The sequence below is a fragment of the Tursiops truncatus genome, chromosome 11 (genome assembly GCF_011762595.2).
Source record: "Tursiops truncatus isolate mTurTru1 chromosome 11, mTurTru1.mat.Y, whole genome shotgun sequence".
NCBI lineage: Eukaryota > Metazoa > Chordata > Mammalia > Artiodactyla > Delphinidae > Tursiops > Tursiops truncatus.
In genome coordinates, this window is record NC_047044.1 from 46220325 (window position 1) to 46245933 (window position 25609).

General features: G+C 42.5%; 1 protein-coding gene across 4 annotated transcripts in view; it reads left to right on the forward strand.

The window, feature by feature from the left end:
- The window catches only part of PTPRB (protein tyrosine phosphatase receptor type B), a 117113-nt gene that overhangs the window by 57714 nt on the left and 33790 nt on the right, over nt 1–25609 (forward strand). For all 4 annotated transcript variants that reach the window (XR_012324601.1, XM_019918603.2, XM_073789227.1 and 1 more), the window contains 11 exons: nt 1541–1804; nt 5816–6079; nt 6612–6875; nt 7669–7932; nt 10091–10360; nt 14178–14441; nt 16259–16522; nt 17266–17547; nt 21172–21450; nt 21966–22115; nt 24329–24572. Coding sequence is in view for 3 of the 4 variants with exons in the window: in XM_019918603.2 (XP_019774162.1) it covers nt 1541–1804; nt 5816–6079; nt 6612–6875; nt 7669–7932; nt 10091–10360; nt 14178–14441; nt 16259–16522; nt 17266–17547; nt 21172–21450; nt 21966–22115; nt 24329–24572 (2809 nt within the window). In the remaining variant the exon portion in view is untranslated. The remainder of the gene's footprint in view (nt 1–1540; nt 1805–5815; nt 6080–6611; nt 6876–7668; nt 7933–10090; nt 10361–14177; nt 14442–16258; nt 16523–17265; nt 17548–21171; nt 21451–21965; nt 22116–24328; nt 24573–25609) is intronic.

Sequence of the window (25609 nt, forward strand, 5' to 3'; positions counted from 1 at the left end):
TCCACAGAGTTGAAACATATATATAAACCCTCCCAGCTTAGATAAGGTGGCAAAATATCTAAAATTGAAGATATCAGATGTGCTTAACAAATCTAATTCTAACTTGAGAAAATGCTCATTCTAAAGAAAAAATATTATATCTTTTTTTTAAACATGAATTTATATTTTTGGTGAAACTTTTAATAATTATATCTTTTCTAATAAAATGTTAATAGTTGCAAATATTCCCAGCAGTTTTGAAAAACAAGCATAGTTATTCTGAGAACAACCAAGGGATATACAGATGGTTTGATGGACAAAAGAAGGACAGGGGAAAAAAAAGGACGGAAGGCATCAATACATAAATAGAATGGCTAAAAGTTCAATGTTATATCTGGGAGATGTCCATATGCGTGCAACAGCATTAGCAGAATTATTTAGTAGAGTGCTGTTTATAACTTTGGTGATGGATAAGTGCTTGTAAATGCACAGAAGACTTTGGGGATTAAACCGCAAAGTCAGAGCATATTAGATGAGAAGGATTCTCAGAGGTCATCTAGCCGAATCCCGTCCGTTATATGTGATGTAGGGATATTGACAATTATATGAAAATATATAGCTGAAGTCAGTCAACCAATGATGAAAACAGTAGCGCAGTTCATATATACTATATATTTTATTCTTATATTCACTACTGACAGTACTATTTGTCTTGCATTTATTTCTAATACATGGAACAACTATTATTCAATACCATGATTCTTAATTTGCAGACTGTACTTCTAGGCAGGGAACTCTTTACAGTCATCCACATCTTTTCCATTTTTGTGTACTTGGAAAATAGTTGGTTCTTAGTAAATGCTTGTGACGCTAAAACCCCAACTGAGAGAAGCACATAATTATGGTGGACATCAGAAAGGCCATTATTGCCACAGCATGTCTTTCTGCCCTCAAGTCCGGTCTCCAGACTTATTGTTTCCAGGATAGGCGCTTAGGTTTATTTCTCACCACTAGAGGGCAGGAAATGCTTTGCGAAGGGAAATACAACCCCTTCACCTGTGTAAATGATTAGACTCCCCAGGAATAAATAAATTAATCACAAGAAGGTCGAAGCTATCCCAATGTCTAAGACTTTTAGAAAAGCTATTGCACTCTTCACCTTTCCCCTCAAAAACCTTTCTTTATTGATGGGTTTGGTTCAAGCTCTTTCATTTAGATAGTTAATGTCTGTTCCCTTTCCTACATAGGGGACTTCCTGACACGTTCACATAAAAAACCCTCCACTTAAAATACTTTACAAACAACCACACCATAAAAATGCAGTAGCAGCATCCTTGTATTTAAGAGGCATCCAAAAGACTTCCTTGGATTTTTATCTTGGTTAATCTTATGATGTAAGAACTCTCAGCTTCCAGAAGCTACAGTGAAATCGTCACCCTTCCTTGACCTCATAGGTAATCAGATCTCCTGAGTCCACACTGTTTTTGCCCACCGCAATAGATGACTCAGACTTTTGACTGCGCCTTTCTTTTTTAAATTTTCTCCCCCTGTTAAATCCCAGTCCCTTCCAGTGTGAGTGGAGTAAGGGTGAACAACTCTGGTCGCAATGACTACCTCAGTATATCCTGGCTGCCTGCTCCTGGAGACGTGGATAACTACGTGGTGACACTCTCCCACGATGGCAGGGTGGTTCAGTCCCTCGTGATTGCCAAGTCTGTCAGCGAATGTTCCTTCAGCTCCCTCACCCCGGGTCGCCTCTACAATGTGACCATAACGACGAGGAGTGGCAAGTATGAAAATCACTCCTTCGGCCAAGAGCGGACAGGTGAGGATCTCAGGAGGTTCAGGCTCTATGAGAGCCAGCCGGCTATGTGGTTCAGGGCATCACAGATCTGCAGCAATTCTGTAATGAGGGGATTAAAGACCGTTGAGATCACATTATTATGGCGTCTTCATATTTTCACGCAAGAAGTTCCTTATGTGAGTAGATGTTACCTTTAAAGTAAGATGAACACCATTTTCGTGGCTAGAATTCATAGTATATTCAAATACAGTAACAGGTATTTCTGTTTAGGGTTGCTAGACCCTGGCTCTATGGATGTTCACTTATTTAATCCTTATAAAGTCCTTCTTGAGGTAGTTGTGGTTATTATTCCCATTTTACAGATTCTGATAAGAATCTGATAAAAGCCATTCACTCTCTTTCCAAAGAAATGCACATACCTGCCCTATCCCCAACAAGTTCACGGACAATTTGGGGGTTACTACTTTCCTAAAGTCTACCCACGAAGCACTGGGTGAAAACCAAGGCTCAGGGTAACTTGTCCAACTGTTTAACTTGTTAAACAGCCGGTGCACTTCAGATCCTGGATTTGAACCCAGTTCTGAATGACTCCAGAGCCTACAAAGCTCTCTGTCCTGAAATCCTTCCTGAAATGTCTGTTGGTCAAGACCACTGTTCATCCTTTTTCACACAAGGTGAAGATGTGAACCTTTATAATTCTGGGACTAAGAGCAAACTCTTAGCAAAGGCTTTGAAGGCCTGGTTGGTCTTCGATGTGCTGGAAAGAGCTAAGTTTAGACAACTACTGTTTTCCCAATATACTTATGCTTCCTGGGGTTTACATCTGAGATTTCTGCTTAAGGTGAGGTTAATATTTTATCAAATCTTTCCTGCTGATCTATGGTTTGATATTTGCATTTTAAAATGTCAGTTTTTCCATGAGAATCTGGGACAACTGACACCATCCAGTGCCCCAGCACAGGGTCTGGAGCCTAGTAGGCTCCAGAGTCATTCATTGAGTAATGAATGTTTGGTAAATGAATAATCAGAAATCACCTAGATCAGGGTTTTTCACCCAGTGCTTCGTGGGTAGACCTTAGGAAAGTAGTAACCCCCAAATTGTCCGTGAACTTGTTGGGGATGGGGCAGGTATGTGCATTTCTTTGGAAAGAGAGTGAATGGCTTTTATCAGATTCTCATAGTTTCTGTGACCTCAGAAAGTTAAGAACCACTGATTTACATTGTTACAGCATGCTAGCATTGAAAGTGTCCTTAGAATGATCTAATCCCGGGCTTCCCTGGTGGCGCAGTGGTTGGGAGTCCGCCTGCCAATGCAGGGGACATGGGTTCGTGCCCCGGTCCGGGAGGATCCCACGTGCCGCGGAGTGGCTGGGCCCGTGAGCCATGGCCGCTGAGCCTGCGCGTCTGGAGCCTGTGCTCCGCAACGGGAGAGGCCACAACAGTGAGAGGTCCGCATACCGCAAAAAAAAAAAAAAAAAGAATGATCTAATCCCATCTCATTTGAGTTAAAGTCCCAGAGAGAAACTGTGGCTTCTCCAAGGTCACACGGTTGAGCAGTAGCCAAACCCTACCGCACTCCAGGGCTGTTTCCACTACGTCATGCTCTCCCTGAAAGCACTAGTCAGGGATATAAAGAGATAGTCCCTACCCTCAAATTATTACGTATTGTGCTGATAAGCGCGATACTGACTGAGATCTGATTTTTATTTACAAAGCAGCCTTATGTCAGTGTCTTCTGTTGATTAATTTTTGCCAGCAATTAAAGGATATGTCATCCAACCACTAGCCCCTTGCTGCCCCTTGGTGTCAATTCATGAGTGTTTCCTATTCACATGACCTTCATATTGCAAGGCCTTGTGCTAGGATTGATTTTAAATGCAAGAAGAGTGATCCTTTATTCAAAGCACCCTTTTGATGCTTTACCAACGTGAACTTGGATTTGGCACGTGACTAATCAAGGCAAACCACTGCCCCTGACAAGTCAGTTTAACTGGAGAGTCGTGTCTGAGTTGTTGCCTTGTTGATTTTGGCTGATTGTCTCAATGCCGTCTACATTTCGGGTGAAAGTGTCAATATTTCTAATTCCGTATCACATCATCTCACCATACAGCAAGGCAAGTCCCACAAATTACCCGCAGTTCTACCTGGAGAGCCCCTTACTGACTTAGCATGGTATTCAGTCTGGTTTTTCTTCCTGCTTTGCCTTCAGTAAATTGCCTGGATCGTTGACCTTTCTTAGCCCATACTTACAGTGTCACTTCAGAATTTCTTCTGTACGAGTCTGTGATGACTAAATTCTAGCAACACTCTGATTGGTTCCAGATAAATATCTTGAAAAAAAGCACACCTGCCCTTGCTCCATATCTGTGGTGAGATATATTCCAGTACAAAAACCAGCACACATAAGCCAACAAAGGATAGTAATGCAACTTGTAGGTGTTAAGAAGCTTCATGAAAAATGTAGCTTAGATACCAAAATATTGAAATTTCTGGGTCATTTCATGCTTTGGAAGAAAGTGGAAGAGAAAACTTGGACATAGGCGTGGCATGTGGTCAGAGCAGAAATCCCTTAACATAAACCAGACACAGACAGAGGCTACCCAATCCAGAGAACATGCTAGTATTAAGATAGAAATTTAGGGCCCTGGATCTGATTGAGTTCATACTTCTTTTCAATGCTCCTTCTCATTAATATTTATAAAATCCAGTTATAGCCAAATAGTAATGAATCGAGGGCCTACTTTTGAATTAAAATACAGCCCCAAATGAAAAATTAGAATATGCTTAATATCATGCTCAAAATACAGAATTGCCTTATTTTACTGTGTTCCTGTTAACAAGCACTGATTGATTGATTGATCAACTGAGAAAAAACCCATGGGTGCACAGATTGGTTTGTTCGTTTGTTTATATGTTTATGGGGAATGTCAGGTGCACAAAGTTGGATTAATCATAATTCTTGGTTCAGGATCCTGTGCGTCAGTTGCCACTGCTATTTGTTTTTATGGCATTTAATTAAATTTAGACATTTAGTTAATAATTTTTAGTAATTTAATATGTACTTGAGAAACCACTAGCCAAAATAAAAGCTAGGGACTTGATAATAATCTATATCAGATCATGTATTTCACACCTCACTGGTCCATCCCAAAGTAACCATCATCTTCACTCTTATTTTTCTCTCTTGCCTTCCATCCTGCAGTTTTATTATTTATGTAATCCTAAAATTATATTTTTAAAATTTTAGTTGTTTTAATACAAAAAAAGGTATTTTTTATGCAGTATGTAATCTTTGGGGACTAAGATTTTTCACTTAGTATTATCTTGATAAGATTCATCCATATTTTGTGTTTTGATATTAAGGGCGAAATCCATATTTTTGTGTTTTGAGTTAAGAAAAATTGTGACTGCTGTATAGTATTTCACTGTGTTTATATACCATTTCATTCATCCAATCTCCTGTAGATGGGCATCCTCTCTCACACTTGGTTTTATCAAGTTTTTAGTTTTGCCAACCAAATGGATGTAAAATGGTATTGTGCCACGGCCCTGACTTGCATTTCCCTTGATCACCAACGACGTTGAACATCTTTTCATGTATTAGTTACCATATGTGTTTCCTCATCTTCCATTTTTCTTTTGGATTGTGTATACTCTTCTTGGTAACTTAGTGTCATATCTTGAGTCACCAAGGTATGCTGGAATTGTTAATATCATTGCCATCATTCATATTAATCATCAGTTATTATGTTTAATGCTCCGTTTTGTACATGACACTTTGTGTAGGCTAAGAGCAGGATTAGAATTAATTCATCAGGTCTGTAAAGAGATCCATTTAATCAGTCCAAACTGATTAAACTGATAACAGTCTTTCCCCTCCAGAAATTTGTGATCTGAAGGTCTAAGATTTTTCTTTTAAATGCACACAGTAAAAATCTACTCACTTTCCTTTATCGTCCCGTGTTGTCATCTGTGATCAATTGCTCCCTCAGAACCATTAAATCCCTAGCTGTTTTCTGTTCTCTTTTGCAGTGCCTGACAAGGTCCAGGGAGTTAGTATCAGCAACTCAGCCAGGAGCGACTATTTAAAGGTATCCTGGGTACATGCCACTGGAGACTTTGATCACTATGAAGTCACCATTAAAAACAAAAACAACTTCATTCAGACGAAAAGCATTCCCAAGTCTGAAAACGAGTGTATATTTGTTAAGCTAGTCCCTGGACGGTTGTACAGTGTCACTGTTACTACAAAAAGTGGACAATATGAAGCCAGTGAACAAGGGAATGGAAGAACAAGTAAGTGGAAAGATTGCAAAATTTGGTAGTTGGTTGGGACTTGAAGGTCATCGAGTAAATAATTTATCTGAACCTTGAATTTTCTCTGCTTACTGATCAGTAAATTACATTCCCAGTTAGTCTCAGTTGGAGCCAACATCGTTCAGCCAAGCCATGGCCTGTAATTACAGAATATTTATTGGCAGATGAAAGCAAGCATAGTGGGGTAGCAGGAACACCAAGTTTCTCATTTTTCTTCCCTGTCCTCCTGCATTGTGGCATTTAAAGTTCTAGATGTCTTGTTTTATCCTAGGATTGAGATCAAAACTCATTTTACAATTATATTCTACCAATACTTAGCATGTAAGATTTATGCCAGAAAAAAAATTACAATTGTAATAGTTGCTTCCAATTTTTCTTGTTTAATTATGCATGAAGTAGCTGAAGTGGTTTATTCGGGAAAGGGAGATGTTTGCCAGTTCTGTGAATGTGATTCATAAATTATTGTGTAGTAAACTCTGATCAGTCACTTCCCTGAAATGTCTTCTCATAGTCCCGGAGGCTGTTAAGGATCTCACATTGCACAACAGGAGCACTGAGGACCTTCAGGTGACATGGACACGAGCTGATGGGGACGTCGACCAGTATGAGATCCAACTGCTCTTCAACGATATGAAAGTATTTCCTCCTTTTCACCTTGTCAATACCGCAACTGAGTATCGATTCACCTCCCTCACACCAGGGCGTCAGTATAAAATGCTTGTCTTGACGATCAGTGGAGATGTACAGCAGTCAGCCTTCATTGAGGGCTTCACAGGTAATTGGAAATCTGGCTCTAGAACCTGACTAGATACTGTGGTGTATTTAGCATGTTGGGTAGCCAGGCGTTTTGGTTGAGGATTTAAAGGGCTAAGGGGTTGGGGGGTGGCAAGAAGGGAGAAGGTTATCTTGATAGTGACAATAATGTTGTCCGAGCTGGTTTAGCAAAACTAAAGTATGATGTAGGGGGAGAAAAAAAAGCTTTCTGAAAAATAACATTGAATTGATATAAATAGCTGTTGCCTGTGAGGCTTACAGATTAAATATAAATAACCTGATTGGTTGGTTGGATAGTCCTTCTTTGGAACTCTATTAGGAGTGTTGCTGTAATAGTTAACATTTATTAAGAGTTTACTGTGAACTAGACACACAGCCAAGTACTTTATATGTACATTTTGTTCAGTCCTAACAATTTCGTGGGCTGGTCGCTATTATTATCATTGCTGTTTCTCGGATAAGGAAACTGAAACTTACAAGGGTTAAGCAGTTTGCCTATAGTCCCACAACTAGTAGATAAGAAAACCAAGATTTGGACCAAGTCAATCTAGTTAGCGCCCACTATATAACTGGCATTCTTCATTTCCACTCACTGGCCTTGATGTCCCTCTAAACTTCCCCCATCAACTTCAGCTCAAGCAGAAAAGTCAGAGAAAAATGGTAGATTGATACCAATATTTTTCATATGTATTTTTTCAGTAGATGCCAAAAGGTAGGAAGCACGAAACTTTTAGTTGAAAATTTCCACAGTTCATTCTCTAAGTGATGGTTTTTAAATTTATTCTCTTTTTTAGTTCCTAGTGTTGTCAAAAATATTCACGTTTCTCCCAACGGGGCGACAGATAGCCTGACGGTGAACTGGACTCCAGGTGGAGGGGACGTGGATTCCTACATGGTGTCAGCGTTCAGGCAGAATCAAAAGGTTGAGTCTCAGACCGTCCCCAAGCTTGTCTCTGAGCACACGTTCCACAGGCTGGAGGCTGGGGAGCAGTACCGGATCGTGATCACCTCGGTCAGCGGGTCCCAGAAGAACCAGGTAGATGCGCTCGGGCGTACAGGTAAGCGTCCCCCTGGAGAAGGGCCAAATAGTTCTCCATAATGGGACGACGGATGGGCTTGGCCACTCACAAATGGAAAATACCCAAATTCAAAACCACTAAGTTCGTACAATTCAATGTGGTTTCAAGAGCCTTTCTCATATTTTTTTTCTTTGCATTTTTGTTTCTGAATAGAGTGATTCAAAAACAAATGAAAGGTAATTAGAAACGAAATCATGTGAATAGATTTTTATACTTGCTAAGGGATATAGTAGTTGATTCTCTAACTCTGCGTGTTTCAAAGTTTTACCCCTGTCTCAAAATTCTTTAAAGAAAAACACACCTATGCCATCTACTTCATTTGTGATGAATTAATAATGTATCTATTTATTTATATTAATATCACTATTCACATAGTACTTTCAAAACAAACATAAGCTATCAGCACCACTATAAATGCCAGGCATTTAAAATGATCTTTAACCATACTACAAGGTAGAGATCATTATCTTCAATTTATAGATGAGGAAAGTAAGGCTTAGAAAGTTTATAAAACATTATCAAGGATACATGTAATAAGACCTAGAGCTATAATTCAAATCTAGGTCTGTCTGGCTCCAAGCGTCATGCTCTCTCTACTGTGATACAATATGTACTAGATGTCTTCCGTTCTCATGACCACTTATTTAGTTGTGGGGCATGGGCCTCTGTACTGTGCCCTTCTCTGTGTCTGTTTCATATACGTATATCTCCAACTATATGTCAAGCACTATGTTAGAAAATGGGAATTCAGCAGCAAGATAGAGCCCCTGACCAAAGAAGCTTACGATATAGTGGAGTCAGGTAAAAGGCAACTAAAGTATAGCATGATAAGTGCTAAAATAAAAGTAATGTCAGGATACTATAGGAGCAAACAAAAAGAGTCAGGGAAGGCTTCCAGGAGGAGGTAACATTTTAAAAGATACTAAGAAATTATCCTGGTGAAGTATGTGTTGATCTGGTTCCAGCAGAACAGCAAAGGCCTGGACGGAAGAGAAAGCATGGCACATTTGCGGAGCTATACACTACTTATGCTAGAATAACGATGTGAGCCATGTGGCCAAGTAGGTAGATGGACCTAATTTCGAAGGGCCTTGTATGCCTTGTTAAAGGGTTTAGAATTGTGGATAGCGATTAAAGGGCCATCAGCATGGCATGCTATGAGAATCTGCCAGACACTGTGTACAGTTAGAAACAGTGGGAAGTGAGGAAACAAGAGACTTGCAGTACTGTGGGTGAGAGATGATAGTGTCCTAGGCTAGTGAGGAAGAGAAGGAGAGAAGTGGAAAGACCCAAGAGATGTAAGATTTAGGAGACAGGAATGACAAGACTCGTGTCTGATTCTGTAGAAAGGTGAGTGTGACAAGTTTCTGGCTTGGATCAAGACTTGGACCAAGACTTGGACCAACAAAGGGCAATGAGGAGGTGGTGGGAGGGAGATGAGCAGTTCAGTCTGGGCATCTTGAGGGTTGGGGGGGCGGTGTCTGTGGAACATCCAGAGAGGGATGTCATTTGCAAAAATAGATGAGAGATCTGAACTGAGAGTTTAAATTTGGGAGTCATCACCACATGGCTAACAATTCAAACCATGGGAGTGGATGAGATCTCTTAAGGATATTATGTAGAATGAGAAAAACTATAAGTTTAGGACATAAAATATTATTAACAAATACTATCTGGCCTCTCACATCAGGAGCTGTAGCACAAACACTGTTATATGCTACTGCTTAGGTCAAGGCTTAAAGCTTTGACCTGAGTTAATCTTGGGAATGAAAGTCTAAACAAGCAACACCATTCAGTCATCCAAACTGTATTCATTGAATGTAAATTTGTTCAGCATTCTTCCACTTTCTAGATACATCGATATGCATCACTCTGCATATTTATCAGTGTCACTTCCACTAGTTTTTCTACTTGTTTGACTTCAAGATCCGTCTAAATCAGAGAAAGAAAAAAAAAGAGAATCTAAGCAGTTATACAGATAATTCAGGCCAAGAAATACTTTCTCCTAAGGGCACATGGAAAGTGTCAATGATGCAACCATGAGGCATCATCTTCCATCTGCAGTTGATTTAGGGAAGTTTTTCTCAATTGGTTACTTAACCCTAAGTGATGGAACTGGCCTCTCTTTTCTTTGCAGTCCCAGCGTCCGTCCAGGGAATAACTGCAGACAATGCATACAGCAGTCACTCCTTAATAGTAAGTTGGCAGAAAGCTGTTGGTGTGGCAGAAAGATATGATATCCTGCTTCTAAGTGAAAATGGGATCCTCCTAAGTAACACATCAGAGGCAGCCACGACTAAGCAGCACAAATTTGAAGACCTAACCCCAGGAAAGAAATACAAGATACAGATCCTAACCGTCAGTGGAGGCCTCTTTAGCAAGGAAGCCCAGACTGAAGGCCGGACAGGTAATTCGCACAGCTTGTTGTTTCGTACAACACCTCCCTGTCTTGCTATTCCTTAAGAACTGTAGGGCCAAAGGGATGAAGCAACACTGGGAGATGATATATATTTCTTGACACAGCAGGGACATTCACCGTGATTTGCCACTTCCGCCAGTCGGCCTATTCACACAGCTTTCAGCCCACCACACTCCAATTCAGATTTTGCATCAAAACTGGCTCTATTCATTTCTTATTTCTGCTGTAATAAATTGCCACAAACTTTGCAGCTTCAAACAACACGGATTTATTATCTTATAGTTCTGGAGATCAGAATCTGAAAATAGGTTTTATGGGGCTAAAATCAAGGCGTCAGGTCGCAAAAGGACTGTGTTTCTTCTAGAGACCTCGTGGGGAGAAGCCATTCCTCACCCTTTTCAGCTTCTAGAGGCCACTCACATTCCTTGCAGCAGTGGCCTCACTCCAACCGCTGTGTCTGTCACCATATCGCCTTCTCTGCTCTCTTGCCTCCCTCTTCCATCTTTTAAGGACTCTTGTGATCACACTGGTCACCATTCAGACAATCCAGGATAATCTCAAGATCCTGAACTTAACCACATCTGCAAAGTCCCTTTTGTCACATAAGGTAACATATTCACAGGTTCCGGGGATTAGGACATGGGCATCTTTGGGGGCCATTATTCAGACAGCACCACTGGTCTAACTGATTATTTATTTATTAAGCACCCAGGTCTGAAAGGGGTTTGATGTCGATAGGGACATAAAGCTAAGTTAGGCATGCTTCTCGCCCTGGAAGAAGTGACTGACAATTGGGGGAGACAGACACATGGACAAATAATGTCAACACATTGTGATAAGGGTTGTTTGTGAGAGAGGGATGTCCAGCATCAAGGGGAGCATGGAGTCAGGTGGAATTGGGAAGTCTTCTTGAAAGTGACCTTTCAGTACTGTCATGAAGGATGAAGCAATTCTCCACGTGGAGAAAAGCTAGGACACCCAGTGCAGACAGACGACCATGTGCCAAGACAGGGAGGTGTGAGAAGGAGCAGGGAGATTTTGCGGTGGCCGAAGTGTGTGTTACATGGTGGAGACGTGAGGCTGGAAAGGCAGGTTCGGGCCAGATTAGATAGTGCCTGGCGTGCCTTCCTCAGGAATTTATTTTTCATCTTATAAAATAAATAAAAGGAGACAATAAAAATTTTTCAGCCAGAGAGTGAACGTTCTGTAATAAAAATTTGTACTTTTAAAAAAAAAGGTAGGGGCTTCCCTGGTGGCGCAGTGGTTGAGAATCTGCCTGCTAATGCAGGGGACACGGGTTCAAGCCCTGGTCTGGGAGGATCCCACATGCCGCGGAGCAACTAAGCCCGTGAGCCACAACTACTGAGCCTGCGCATCTGGAGCCTGTGCTCCGCAACAAGAGAGGCCGCGATAGTGAGAGGCCCGTGCACTGCGATGAAGAGTGGCCCCCGCTTGCCACAACTAGAGAAAGCCCTCGCACAGAAACGAAGACCCAACACAGCAAAAATAAATAAATTAAACTCCTATTCCCAACATCTTCTTAAAAAAAAAATGGCCCACAACTTCAGAATTATTCTAAATAAACTAGTCTAAGCATGTAAATAATAATTGTTGTTGCTAATAAATAAAATGGATGCTTCTAAAAAAATAAATAAATATTAAAAAAAAAAGGTAAATCAGATGGCGATGGGGGATAGATTGAATGGAGAAGAGACCAAAGGTGGGGAGACAGGCTCATAAATGAACTTGTTATTGATCACCTACTGTGTGCCAGGCACGATCCTAAATGCTGGATACACAGAAATGAATAAAACAGCCCTCATAGTCATGAAGCCTCTATTCTAGTAGGGGAGAAAGGCAATGAAGAAAATAAAGAAGTAAAAAATGTAGTACGTTAAATGGTAGTAAATACTGAGGAGAAAATTAAAGCAGGAAGTGGGTTAGCAAGTGCTAGACGCTAACAATTTTAGATAGTACAGTCCTGAAAGGTTTTGTTGAGAAGGTGACATTTGAGTAAAGGTCTGAAAGAAGTCAGAAAGAGGACCGTGTAGGTATTTGGGGAAGAGCGTCCCGAAGCAGAGCAAACAGCAAGGCGAAGAACCTGAGCTGGGGGCGTTGGAGAAGCAGCAATGAGACCACTATTGGTAGAGCACAGTGAGTGATGGCAAAGTGAGGGGAGGTGGTCAGAGAGGTAACTGGGGTCCTAAGGTGATGGCAGTCATAGAAACGATAAGGGTCCAAAGCAGAACTAATGCAGGGGCCCTGATGAAGAATAGTAGATATAGTCAAGAAATAGTCCTGCATTAGATAAGATGGCATTTGGTGGCTGGGTAGAGTATAAAAGGAGGAACAGAAGAAGATTCTACAGTTTTTACCTGGCAGAAGATGATTCTATTAACTGAGATAAGAGAAGCAGGAGGAGAGAGTGTCAAGGAAAAAGATACAGGGCTCAGTTCTGAACTGAGTTTGTGATGTCTGAATGTCTTGCAGAGAGAGGTGATCAATAGGTTATTGATAATAGGGGTCCTGAGCTCAGAAAAGTGAGCTGGAGATAAAGATTTGGACAAAAATTCTAGTTAAATCCATGTTTTAGTCTGTTCAGCATGCTATAACGAGAATACCGTAAACTGGGTGGCTTAAACAACAGACATGATTTCTGGAGGCTGGAAGTTCTGGAGGCTGGAAGTTCAAGGTCAAGGCTCCAGCAGATTTGGTGTCTGGTGAGGGCCCATTTTCTGGATCACAGCGAGCATCTTCTCACCGTGTCCTCACATGGTGGGAAGGATGAGAGAGCCCTCTGGGGTCTCTTTTATAAGGCACTGATCCCACTCATGAGGTCTCCACCCTCATGGCCTAATCATCTTCCATTCGCTACCCCCTGAAACCATCATTTTGGCCTTTAGGCTTCAACATGAATTTCCAGGAGGGTAGGGGTGGAGACACAAACATGCAGGCCATAGCGAGCCATAAAGTGAATGAGACTGACTGTTTCGCTAATGTTATAGAATATGAAGGAGACAAAGGCTGAAACCATGGGAAATACCAACTTTTAAGGATCTGGCGTAAGGAGAGGGGAAAAGCAAAAGAGCCTGAGAAAGTGTTTGGAGAAGAGAACCCAGGAGAGAGGAGACAGATGTCCTGTTCTATTTCCACTGGCATCTTAAGACTTCCATGGTATCAGTCAGCATCTGTGCCAACAGTTTGGAAGCAGGTCATTTCACCTTGCCAGCAGGTAGCACGGAAGGCCAAAAAGGTTCCAAAATCCTAATGTAAACCTTTTCTAAAAAATGGTTTTGGCTTTTCCTCTTCCTTCTCTTTCCCATGTCTCTGAATCTAGTTTTCTCTTTCTGCCTGATTTTCCCTTTCTTTCATACCTAGTCTCTCCTTCCCACTGCCCTTCCCTCCAATGGTCATTTCTCAGCTCTCAGAGGGCACTCAGAGATAGATTGCTGGTCTCTGATCTAGTTCCTAGTACTGGAAAAACATTTAGTCACACAGGTCAGACTAACATTTATTTTACATGCAAAAAATGTCTTTAAAGATAGTTTTCCATTAGTGGGGTTTTTTGTTGTTGTTGTTCTCTTGTGGTTTTGCTTTTTAACATTAACGGCTTCAGCCTCGCTAATTCACATTATTCGGATTTCTTTGCTCTGGGGTCTCCATGTAGTCAATATTCTTAAAGGCAGGGATGGGTGTGTTTTGAGCTGCTTGATGGAGTGTGGCCATCTAGGCACCAACCCCGGGCTGGGTCAGGGTGGGCTGTACCAAAACTCAGTCTCATTCTCTTTCTCCTCAACCTTTCTAGTCCCAGCAGCTGTCACCAACCTGAGGATCACAGAGAACGCCACCAGACACCTGTCCTTCAGCTGGACCCCCTCAGAGGGGGAGCTCAAATGGTACAACATCTTTCTGTACAACCCAGATCGAACTCTTCAGGAGCGAGCTCAAGTTGGCCCGCAAGTCCAGAGCTTCTCTTTCCAGAACTTGCTACAAGGTCGAATGTACAAAATGGTGATTGTAACTCACAGTGGGGAGCTGTCTAATGAGTCTTCCATATTCGGTAGAACAGGTAAGACCTGAACCCAAGCTGTAATGAATAGCAGGGAAATTGTCACAGTACTCACTGGCTTTTCCTTGATTTGTCCTTAGTTTCCTGTTCTACCCAGGGTGTAGCTTTGTATGAAATTTGTGACCTTTATATGAAATTTCTGACCCTAAATCAGACCTTTGATTATATATCAGAATAGTTTTTGCACTGGTTTTTGCTTTGTTTCCTACACGTGCTTACCTCATAGAGTTTAGTGAGAAAAATGAATCTGGCTCCTCTACTTGCCAGCAAACTGCTACGCGAGGGTTATAACCCATCAGGGCTCAATTCAAGCTGTGCCTTTCAGCTTTCTACAGGAAATAGATGGAGTGGAGAGCAGGTCCAAAGAAGGGCAGCTACAAATGGGGCCAACAAGCAAAGACTGCTGTGAATCAGAAACACAGCACTAGATGAAGTGAACACAAGAGTTCCAGGAAAATGAGAGAGAGAAACATCTCTGGGTTTTGCAAATAAGAAACTGAATCTACTCTTTCTCCATAATTTGAGTCCATTATCTCATTTTTTCTATTCAATTTTTATTCTTTTTGAAAATATTTATTTATTTATTTGACTGCGCCGGATCTTATTTGCGGCATGTGATCTCTTGAGTTGAAGCATGCATGTGGGATCTAGTCCCCTGAGCAGGGATGGAACCCCGGCCCCCTGCATTGGGAGCGCTGAGCCTTAGCCACTGGACCACTAGGGAAGTCCCCAATTTTTATTCTTAATTGACAGTTGTTTTTGAGTGCTCTTGTGTGCCAGGCACTGGGCTCACTGTTGCACTAGGAGAGTAAACAAGACTCACAGGGCCCCTGACCTCACAGGGCTCTACACTAGCAGAGAGGAGGAGGGGATGGGACTGCAGATTTTAAAGGGTGATGATTTTGGAATGCCTTAAATCCTCTGAAGGAAATAAACATTATGTTATGACACAGCATGACTCGGCAGGACAAGACTTAGAGACCCCTTTAGACAGAGAAGGCTTTTCAGCTGAGGCCCGAAGGTGAGAGGAGCCATGGGAAGAGCTCATTTTAGTCACTCAGCAGGAGTTCTCAGCTTGTCTTCTGAGGGAATGAAAAAGAGCAGTGGATAAGCCATGAGTGGAATTTCCTAGATGTTACCATCTTCAGGGCCATCTGCCCTAGGCACGTCTTCCCTTATCTGCTCATTAATGTTTAAAATTCCTCCAACAAGGGGCAACAGTCTTCACTCTCCAAAGAATCATGAAGCTTACATACCCACGGGACAAGTGCCAGCCTGACTAATTTATACTATGGTAGAAATGACTGTTAACACTTCACTTCCCAAGTGAGGTTCCATCAGTATAGATTTTGGGGGAAGAAAGGGCTGAGAGAGAGAACTGAGAACCTAAGAGAGGATGGAGAGGAAGTAAAGAGGCCCAGAGAGGGATGTTATGGGATGGTGGCCAAGTGAGATGGGCCAGACTGGAAGGGGCAGGAACATTTTATGAACAACTTTCAGGGCTTTTTATATCCTAAGTTATGAACTATTTGACCAGTCTTAGCCATTTCTGAAGATTTCACTTTATATGTTTATCAGAAGACATGTAGCGAGCATACAGAAGTCACCACCTCTTGTGCTTTGTTTTATTTTAATTTGTGCCAGGTCTCTAGACCACATGCCCCTAAACTCAAGTGACCTGAAGTAGAAGCAAGATCTGACTCTACAATAAGCGCTACTCACCTGTACACCCAACACAGCTCATGTTTTCACCTGTGGGCCAAAATGCCTTTGTTTCTATCTGTCTTGTTTTTAGTAAAGGTTGTCCTTCTCTTAAGTCCCAGCCTCTGTGAGTAACCTCAAGGGATCCAATCGAAACATGACAGACAGTCTCTGGTTCAGCTGGAGTCCAGCCTCTGGGGACTTCGACTTTTATGAACTGATTCTCTATAACCCCAATGGCACAAAGAAGGAAAACTGGAAAGACAAGGACCTGACGGAGTGGCGTTTCCATGGCCTCGTTCCCGGAAGGAAATACAGGCTGTGTGTGATAACTCATAGTGGAGATCTCAGCAACAAGGTCACGGGGGAGAGCAGAACAGGTAAGAAGCCCAGTGGCCAATGGCCAAGTGTTGGTGGGAAGTAGCTTCCACAGGCATGTTTTAATTACGGTTTTATTAATAAGAAATAAAATCGGTAATGATGTACCATGTGCTAGCCCCTGAACTTGGGAAGGCTCTGTGATAGAATGGGTGAAGGAGACAGACTTTGGGTGAAAAGATCTAGGTCCTTGGCTTAGCTCTACCACTTACCTGTGTGAAGCTGGGCAAGTCACCGAGCATCTCTAAGCCTCAGCTTTCTTATCTGTAAAATGGGGATAGTCATATACATCATCATTGTGTTACTATGATCAGTGCTTTCTAAATTTTCTTATTTCTTGGGCACACACAGATAACATTGGTATCTGTGTACCACCCTGGGGTCAATGAACAAGGCTCTCTGCAATTGGATATAACTGTCTGTGGACTCTAGCCTTCACATCCCCAAATCTGATGGAATAAATATCTTCTCATACTTGTAATCCATTCAGGGCAAGCTCATGCTCCACAGCACCCTGGTAAAAACTCTCTGGTTATAAAAATTAAAGAAAATGTACATAAAACACTTGAGGACAGTGTCTCACACGTAGTAAACACTGTCAATGGAAGCTCTTGTTATTATGTTATCATATTACCTCTTCCTATGAAGTACGTTAAACGTATGTCTGATGTCGCTCAGCTATCTTATTTATATATGTTATGGCATAGAAGTGATTGCATGATTTTTTACTTGCTCATACATACAGCCCCAAGTCCTCCCAGTCTTATGTCATTTGCTGATGTTGCGAACACATCGTTGGCCATCACCTGGAAAGGGCCACCGGACTGGACAGACTATGATGACTTTGAGCTGCAGTGGTTCCCCAGAGATGCCGTCACAGTCTTCAACCCCTACAGCAACAGAAAATCAGAAGGACGCATCGTGTATGGCCTTCGTCCAGGGAGATCTTATCAATTCAGTGTCAAGACTGTCAGTGGTGATTCCTGGAAAACCTACAGCAAACCAATTTTTGGATCTGTGAGGACAAGTATGACATGTCTTGATTCTCAGATGAAGTGGGGAGGAAGTATGTGTTGCAACATCTTATTCCAATGGGGCTTGGTTTAAATCCACATTTTTACCTGAAATAGGTTAGATTTGAATTCAGACAGAAGTTCTATATAGATTTGTTCATTTATTCAACTTTAACAACAAGAAATAATCTCTGCCCTCATGGAGCTTACAGTTGAGTGGGAGGTACTATCATTAACAAGACATTTTGGGTGTGATGAAGGAAGTATTTGGCACTAGAGAAACACAGGGTAAAGGCATCTGACCCAATAAAAGGGAGCTTCCTAGAAGAAGAAACATCCAAATCAAAACCCAAGGAAAGGGCTTCCCTGGTGGCACAGTGGTTGAGAGTCCGCCTGCCGATGCAGGGGACACGGGTTCGTGCCCCGGTCCGGGAAGATCCCACATGCCGCGGAGTGGCTGGGCCCGTGAGCCATGGCCACTGGGCCTGTGCGTCCGGAGCCTGTGCTCCGCAATGGGAGAGGCCACGACTGTGAGAGGCCCACGTACCGCAAAAAAAAAAAAAAAAACCCAAGGAAAGAGTAAGACTCACTGGGTGGAGATGAAGAAAGAAGTAAAGAATGTTCCAGGTAGAGAGAATAAAAGATTCCAAAACCAGGCAGGAGGCAGAATAGAAAGGAGTTTAGTTAGCCAGAGGATAATAGGTAAGGATTAGGAGAAACAGGTCATACAATGTCTTGTGAGCCATGGTGATGATTTTGAACCTCAGTCCATTGGAGCCACTGAAGGATTTTCAGCCGAGATATAATCAAATTTGCATTTTAGAAAGTCACTATGGGGGTGGAACAGAGAACAGATCGAAAGGGGCAAACTAGAAACAGAGGGACTGGTTAGGACATACTGCTGTAAATTCTAAAGATGAAAATACTTCAACAATAAAGTACATATCAGTTTCTTCCCCAAGGGTTTTTTTTTTTTTTTTTTTTTTTTTTTTTTTTTTTTTTTTTTTTGCAGTACGCGGGCCTCTCACTGTTGTGGCCTCTCCCATTGCGGAGCACAGGCTCCGGACGCACAAGCTCAGTGGCCATGGCTCACGGGCCCAGCCGCTCCACGGCATGTGGGACCCTCCCGGGGGCACGAACCCGCGTCCCCCTCATTGGCAGGTGGACTCTCAACCACCGCGCCACCAGGGAAGCCCCCACACAAGGCATTTTGAGATAAATACCACAGACCTCAAAGAAACAGAAGTTTTTGGTATAGGAACCTCAATCCAAATATTTATTTTTCAATAATACCCAGTAAATGTAGTTTCTGAGATCAGATCAAATAGTTATTGGTTATTGATAAAATACGAAGTTGAAAATTAGAAATTTAAGCCAGTAGCTGTTTTGTTAATTCAACAAACATTCATGCTACAAAAATTATAACTCTTTGGATATTGTATCCAAAGAGCAGTTTGGGATCAGATAGGTGTGTGTCAAGAGAAATATGTGAAAAAGAACGAAGAGTTTTAGTTTATAGCCAGATCAAGAGGGGTTTGCAGTGGCATATTGTGGGCTGTGTGATTGAATCACAGGTGTTAGAATCCGAGAGCTCAGTTGAGGTTGGGCTGGTCAGATCGCATCTGGAATATTGTATTCGGTCCTGGATGCTAGAATTTAAGAGAAGCATTTACCAAATGGGGTGTGCCCAAGAGGAAAGCAGCCGGCGCCAAGAGGGGCTCGATGCTGAGTTTTACGGGGAATGGCGGAATGAACTGTGAGGGTTGCATTAGTTCAGATTGGGTTTGGCTGTGGGTAACAGAAGACCAGAGGATTAAACAAAACAGAAGTTGAGAATTCTCATGTAAAATCATTCCAGTGCCCCATTTCTCACAAACACACTCCAGCCATGCTGAACAGCTTGCACTGCTCCACCAGCCACCTTCCCACTCCTCCCAGCACCACCCTTGGTGCCCAGGTTCGTGGTTTTCTCTGCCTAAAATGCCCCTCTCCCAATATCTAGGCGAGGTGTCATCTCTGCGAGAAAGGCTTTGCTAACTCCTGCCCACCGCTAACGCCGGAAGCAGAAAGTTGTCTGTCACTTCACACAGCATCCTCTTCCCCATTTCTTCTGGTACATTCTCTTTTCTACCTTGTATTATGACTGGTTTGGACTCATCTCCCTTCCTAGAGGTTACAGCTAATATCTTATTCACTTCTGTACTGTTGACAGTCTCTAGAAGGGCACATCGCACACAGTAGGTACTTGTTTCTTAGTGAATGGAGATGTAACCTGAGTCTTGGAAAACAGGCAGGATTTAGAGGTGAAAAGGAGGAGAGACAAGGAACTGAGGGAAGAGATCAAAGCAAATTTCCATATTATACTTTGTGTAAATTATCAGAATTATGGATTAGGCAGGATGTTTTCAAAGAATTTCTCCAAAGCTGAAAGAGGAGGTGTCTTTGGGTCTCAGCTGTGACTTGGTTTGAAGGGAGCTCAAAAGATTAACACGCAATTAATGTTTGAAAAGACACAATTATTGTCTGCCTCAAAGGCCAATTCTTCCTCTATCCTGAAAAATCCTCGGCTTGATTTTTTTTCCTAAATCATCCTCATCTAACCTGCTGTGACTTAGCTTACATTTATAGACCTTGATATGAGACAGGAATTCGCTCAGTAGCACGCAGATGCCGAGTGTTTGGTGAGGACAGTGACTCCTGTAACAAAGCACGTGTCAGGGGAAGGGGGGTCGTGCTCCAAACCAGAGCAACAGGTGCTGCCGCTGGGAGGGCCAAGTAGGTCTACACATAGTTCCCAGAAGAGCATATATAACGGGGTAACCTACACGGTTTGGTTGTTAACTTGCACGGTCACGTGACTGCTTTTCTTTCAGACTCATGGTTGTGTCACTCACAGGAACAAATCAGCTGCCATTCAAGTCCCTACTGAGTCAGGCACTCTGTCAGGCAGAGGAAAGTGAACGACCATAAGCACAGGGGGATGAAACAGGGGGATGGAAGAGTCTGGCATATGTGGGGAATCACAGCAGTTCAGTCCCTGGAGCATGGCGTGTGAGCAGGGAGGGGCAGGCGAAAAATGGAAGACAGGGACAGAAGCCAGATGCAGAAGGTAAAAACGTCAGCAATGCCATTTCTTTCCTCATTTTAAGAACTAACATTTATTGAGCAGCGCCAGCCACTGTGCTGGGTGGCTGTGCATGTTTCAGCTCATTGAGTCGTTACAGTAACCATAGGAAGTAGGTATTCTTCATTTCCCCACTTTACAGATAGGGCACAGATATGTTAAATCACCTGCCCACGAGTGGTCGCTGGCAAATAGAATTTGAATTCAGGCAGATCAAGCTGCACCTCTCGGCTACTCTGCCCCACCTTCTATCTGACTTCTGCCACTTGATTTCAGTGCCCACGTGTTTCCAGTCACAATGGTACCCGGTGATTTTTCTAAAGGGACAGAATTTTAATGTTTAGTGTTTCTCAAAGTGGAGTCTCCTAGGCAGAAATCCCCTTGGACATCTATGAAAGACAATTCACATGAAGATTGAGAATTATTTGTTTAGGTCTCTGAGCTACTTGGAGCCAAAGGAGCTAAAAGGATGTCTCACAGAGTTGTGAAAAGTGTCTCTTCCTGCCTCCTTTAGAGCCAGACAAGATACAGAATCTGCATTGCCGTCCTCAGAACTCCACGGCCATTGCCTGTTCTTGGATCCCTCCCGATTCTGACTTTGATGGGTACAGCATTGAGTGCCGGAAAATGGACACTCAAGAAGTTGAGTTCTCCAGAAAGTTGGAGAAAGAAAAATCTCTGCTTAACATCATGATGCTAGTGCCCCATAAGAGATACCTGGTGTCCATCAAGGTGCAGTCAGCCGGCATGAGCAGTGAGGTGGTCGAAGACAGCACCATCACCATGATAGACCGTAAGTGTCCCCGGAGGCGGGCACAGGGCGTGTGCCTTTCTCCGTGGTATCCACCACCCCTGTTCACGTGCATATGGCTCACCCACATTAGTGTGTCTTGTTGTCACTTGAAGAGGATCTGAAAGGCTCTGGGAAGTAGAAACACTTCTCTGTGTAACGCATCCTGGCAGCAAACAAGTTAAATGATCTTAAAGAACCTGAATGAGTTAGTATTTAAATACATCTCTTTGCCTGACACAGTTAGAGCCATAATGGAGCTTTTAAGCAGTTTGATGCTACAACTCCAGGAAATCCTGCTGAGGAGCTGCCTCTTTCATTATGTTTAATGTGCTACTGGCAAATCACTTCCTCTGCCTGCTTCCCTTCAGGAGAGGAGGAGGTTTTCTTGATTCCAAGCATTACACACACACGCACACAGTCTGATGTAGGTGAGTAGAGATCTTCATTTCACTGATAGTTTATACGTAAAAGCATAGTTGTGACCCTTCTTGGTTCCCTCCCCACCCTTCTTCCAGGCCCTCCTCCTCCACCTCCACATATTCGGGTGAATAAAAAGGATGTGCTAATTAGCAAATCTTCCATCAACTTTACTTTCAACTGCAGCTGGTTCAGCGACACCAATGGAGCTGTGAAATACTTCACAGTGGTGGTGAGAGAGGCTGACGGTAAGTGATCACGAATTAACTCTGCTGTAAGACACAGGATTACTTTCCCAAAAGTCACTGTGGGAGCTCCTTTTGTGACAAGTTTTTAAAAGAAGAAAACTGAATTTCTATGTCATTTCACTTTCTCTCTGCTGGATGCAGGGAGATGTAACAGAAAACTGCTCAAAGGTTCTTTCCGCAATAAAGCCTATTATCTGCTGGGTTTAATTATTAAATGGGTGAGTAATATTAATAGCAACTACATCAGTAATAACAGTAACCATCATTTCTTGAGCCCGTACTATGTGCCAGGCACTGTTGGAAGTGCATGGCATGTATTGACTCATTCAGTCTTTGCTACTTATTCAGTCCCGTTCAGCTCCCTTGTTCTGCCATTAAGCAGCTATATGCTTCTTCTGCCTTCTCCATTTCCTGGCTCAATACCTGCACCAATCATACACTCCCAAACCACCCACCAATTCACAAAAATATTCAAAAGCTTAAAAGAGGGGAAAAAATGATCATGAAGAGCATTCCTCCTTTCTCTACTGAATTTTCAATAATATGTTTCATTATCTAGTCCACTAAATTATTCAGTGTTACCCAATCCTTATGGATCAGGCAAATACTAGGTAATTCTTATAATAACATTCCATACAACCACCCGGTATGATCTTTAGAGCTTATTACATCAGCATTTATCAAATCATCTGCAGGAGTGCTGTATCTGGGGACACACATGTCCATATGTGTATTTGCCACTGAGGTCTTGTGTGTTATTTCTCCAAAACAGATGTCTGTGTCTGGAATGACATTAATATATTCTACATGTCTTATATTTTTCAAAATTGTTTAAGGTGCTGCACTGGAGTTTCTTATGCATCCCAGACTATTTTGACTATTTTAACCCATTTGTGGGCAGTGGGAAGTTTTAAACCTGCCATGACAAATGTTGGAGCTAAACAGTATTTCGTTCTCACTGTGTATTTTTACATTTTATTTAATTGTACTGGAGCTGGTTATGCATAATTAATTCAATAATTTCAAGGGTCAGTGCTGCATTCCAAGTTTCCTCACACATCCTAATTGGAGATAAATAGGTTAACTGTAGAGAGACTTTAAATTTAAGTAGGCTGCCCTGAAGACAGTGTTTTCCTACCTGAATATAAGGCAGTAGCTGAAAAAAAGTAATACCCCAGAATTCAGCCTCGTGTGCTCCAGCCAGGTGGGTTTCAATTATTGATGTCCATGGAGATGGGCTGTGCTCCCCCTGGTGGTCTAAGATAACAACCCATCTCACAGAACTGTCATTTACAGCATATATACTCTTCCTAAAGGCAACCTTCCTTTTAATTACTGCCAACAGGATAATATTTCTAAGATCCATTCATTTTTGAGCAAATTTTATTAAACAATAAAAGTTTAATAAATTGAGATTGAGTCCAGGACATAAAGAAGCCCCACAGTACCACTCCTTAAAGTTCACTGTAAATGGTATCCAATCTCTATAATATTTTCCTTCCTAATTATGCTTTCCTCCAGCCAACATCAAAACGAGTTTGCAGTGCCAAAACACACAGCAGGCTGGGTGGACAGGGGAAGAGTTCTGGGAAGTGTTCTGCATGAGGGACCAAATTCAAGCCAGGATTAAGCTGTACTCAAGATAACAGAGCAGGACACGGAGCAATTATCAGACTGGGCACGGCACGGGGAGCGTGCCTATGAGGCGACTGCTCTGGCCTCAGACCTGATTGCTCTTATCTCTTCCCCATTTCCCAGGTCATAGGGATCTCCTTATTCGCTCAGCTACAATGGTTATTGGCAAGGTAGAGACCTTTTCGAGTGGCTTGACTCTCACAGTGGGGAGTGTCCAACTTTCTGGAGTTACGGACACATTATCATTTGATACATGAGCCACCCTCTCGTTCACATGTATTTTCTTTCCTAGAAAAATGATAGTGTATGTGTGTGTGTGTGTGTGTGTGTCGGTGTAGATGAATATGCATATATAAAATTTTGTATATGCACTATTTATTTTTAATTTTTGCTTATTTTAGAAAAAGTGAATTAAATTAATTTCATTGGGAGAATTTCATAGCATCCTTTGAGATGACAGGTTCTGCACTCTAGGGATGACTAGAGATAGTGGGTGAGGAGGTAACCTCAGAAACCTGGTTAGACATGACTGAAGTCACAAGAAAGTCAGTGCTTCACTGTGGGTTTTCTCCCTCCAGGCAGTGATGAGCTGAAGCCAGAACAGCAGCACCCTCTGCCCTCCTACCTGGAATACAGGCACAATGCCTCCATTCGGGTGTACCAGACTGATTATTTTGCCAGCAAATGTGCGGAAAGTCCTGACAGCAACTCTAAGAGTTTTAACATTAAGCTTGGCGCAGAGATGGAGAGCCTGGGTGGAAAATGTGATCCCAATCAGCAAAAATTCTGTGACGGACCGCTGAAGCCACGCACGGCCTACAGGTTAGATGTGTTACCGTCATTTTGCTAGAAGGGACGTGCTCCATCACTGGGCGCTCAGCTATCTGGGCCTCTGATGCACACGAGCTCCTGTAGATTAATAGCCTGCGTTACAAGAGTGCTCTACATTTTACTAGGTAATTTATAAAAGTTGTGTTCCTGCCTGCATTCACAGGTAATGTGTAAAGAAGGCTTTCGCATGGTGCAAAAGCTCCCATTCGTTATGTGAAGAATTGAAGGTTCTTAATAGATTGTCCTTTCTCCTAAAACTTCTCTAGTATGAATCAGACAATTTACTTACCATGTTAACAATTGTGAAAATGTCCAAATAGAAAGATTGAGTTCAGGGAGACTCAAGACATATGAGGTTTTATCTTCCACTTTTAGTGAGGACTGGAATTTACCTTCTAAAGCATAAAAGACGAAAGTGCTCTTTGGTCCAGATAGAACCCTTGAAGGGAAAGGCCCCTGAATGAGTGGAAGCACCCTCTCCTCCCAGTAAGATGGCAGATGAAAAGGAGCAGCTCTTTGGTTTGGCCCCAGGGAGCACTACTACAGCCAACAGGCCCTTCCATCTGTAGGAATTGTCTGTGCCCTTCATCTACACTATGCTCCCCGAAAGCAGGTATAAGCATACACAGCCCCCCAAACCAGGATCCCCAAGAGATAGAGAACCTAGGCTTCCATCTTGGATATAAGGCCACAGGCATCCAAGATTAATACTTCTGCAGAGGATGTGCCTTCTCTGTTGGGTGTTGGCAGAGCTGATATCCAGCCAGTATGGCAGTCAGTCAGGTTCTCTATGGGCCAGTGTCCATTCTGGTTGGCAGTGTCCAGGTCTTATTAACACTTGCATATTTTGAGTATCACCCCTGAATTTCAGCAGAAACTTTTCTGCCAGCTCCAAAAGGAGACAGTGACACGGCATCATGTCATTCTTAGCCCCTCCCTTGCATCAACAAAGGCAGGCCAACAGTTGCCCTAAAACAGAGGACTCACTTTGAGCAGGAACTCTGTATAGCTACCTCTGCCCAGGACTC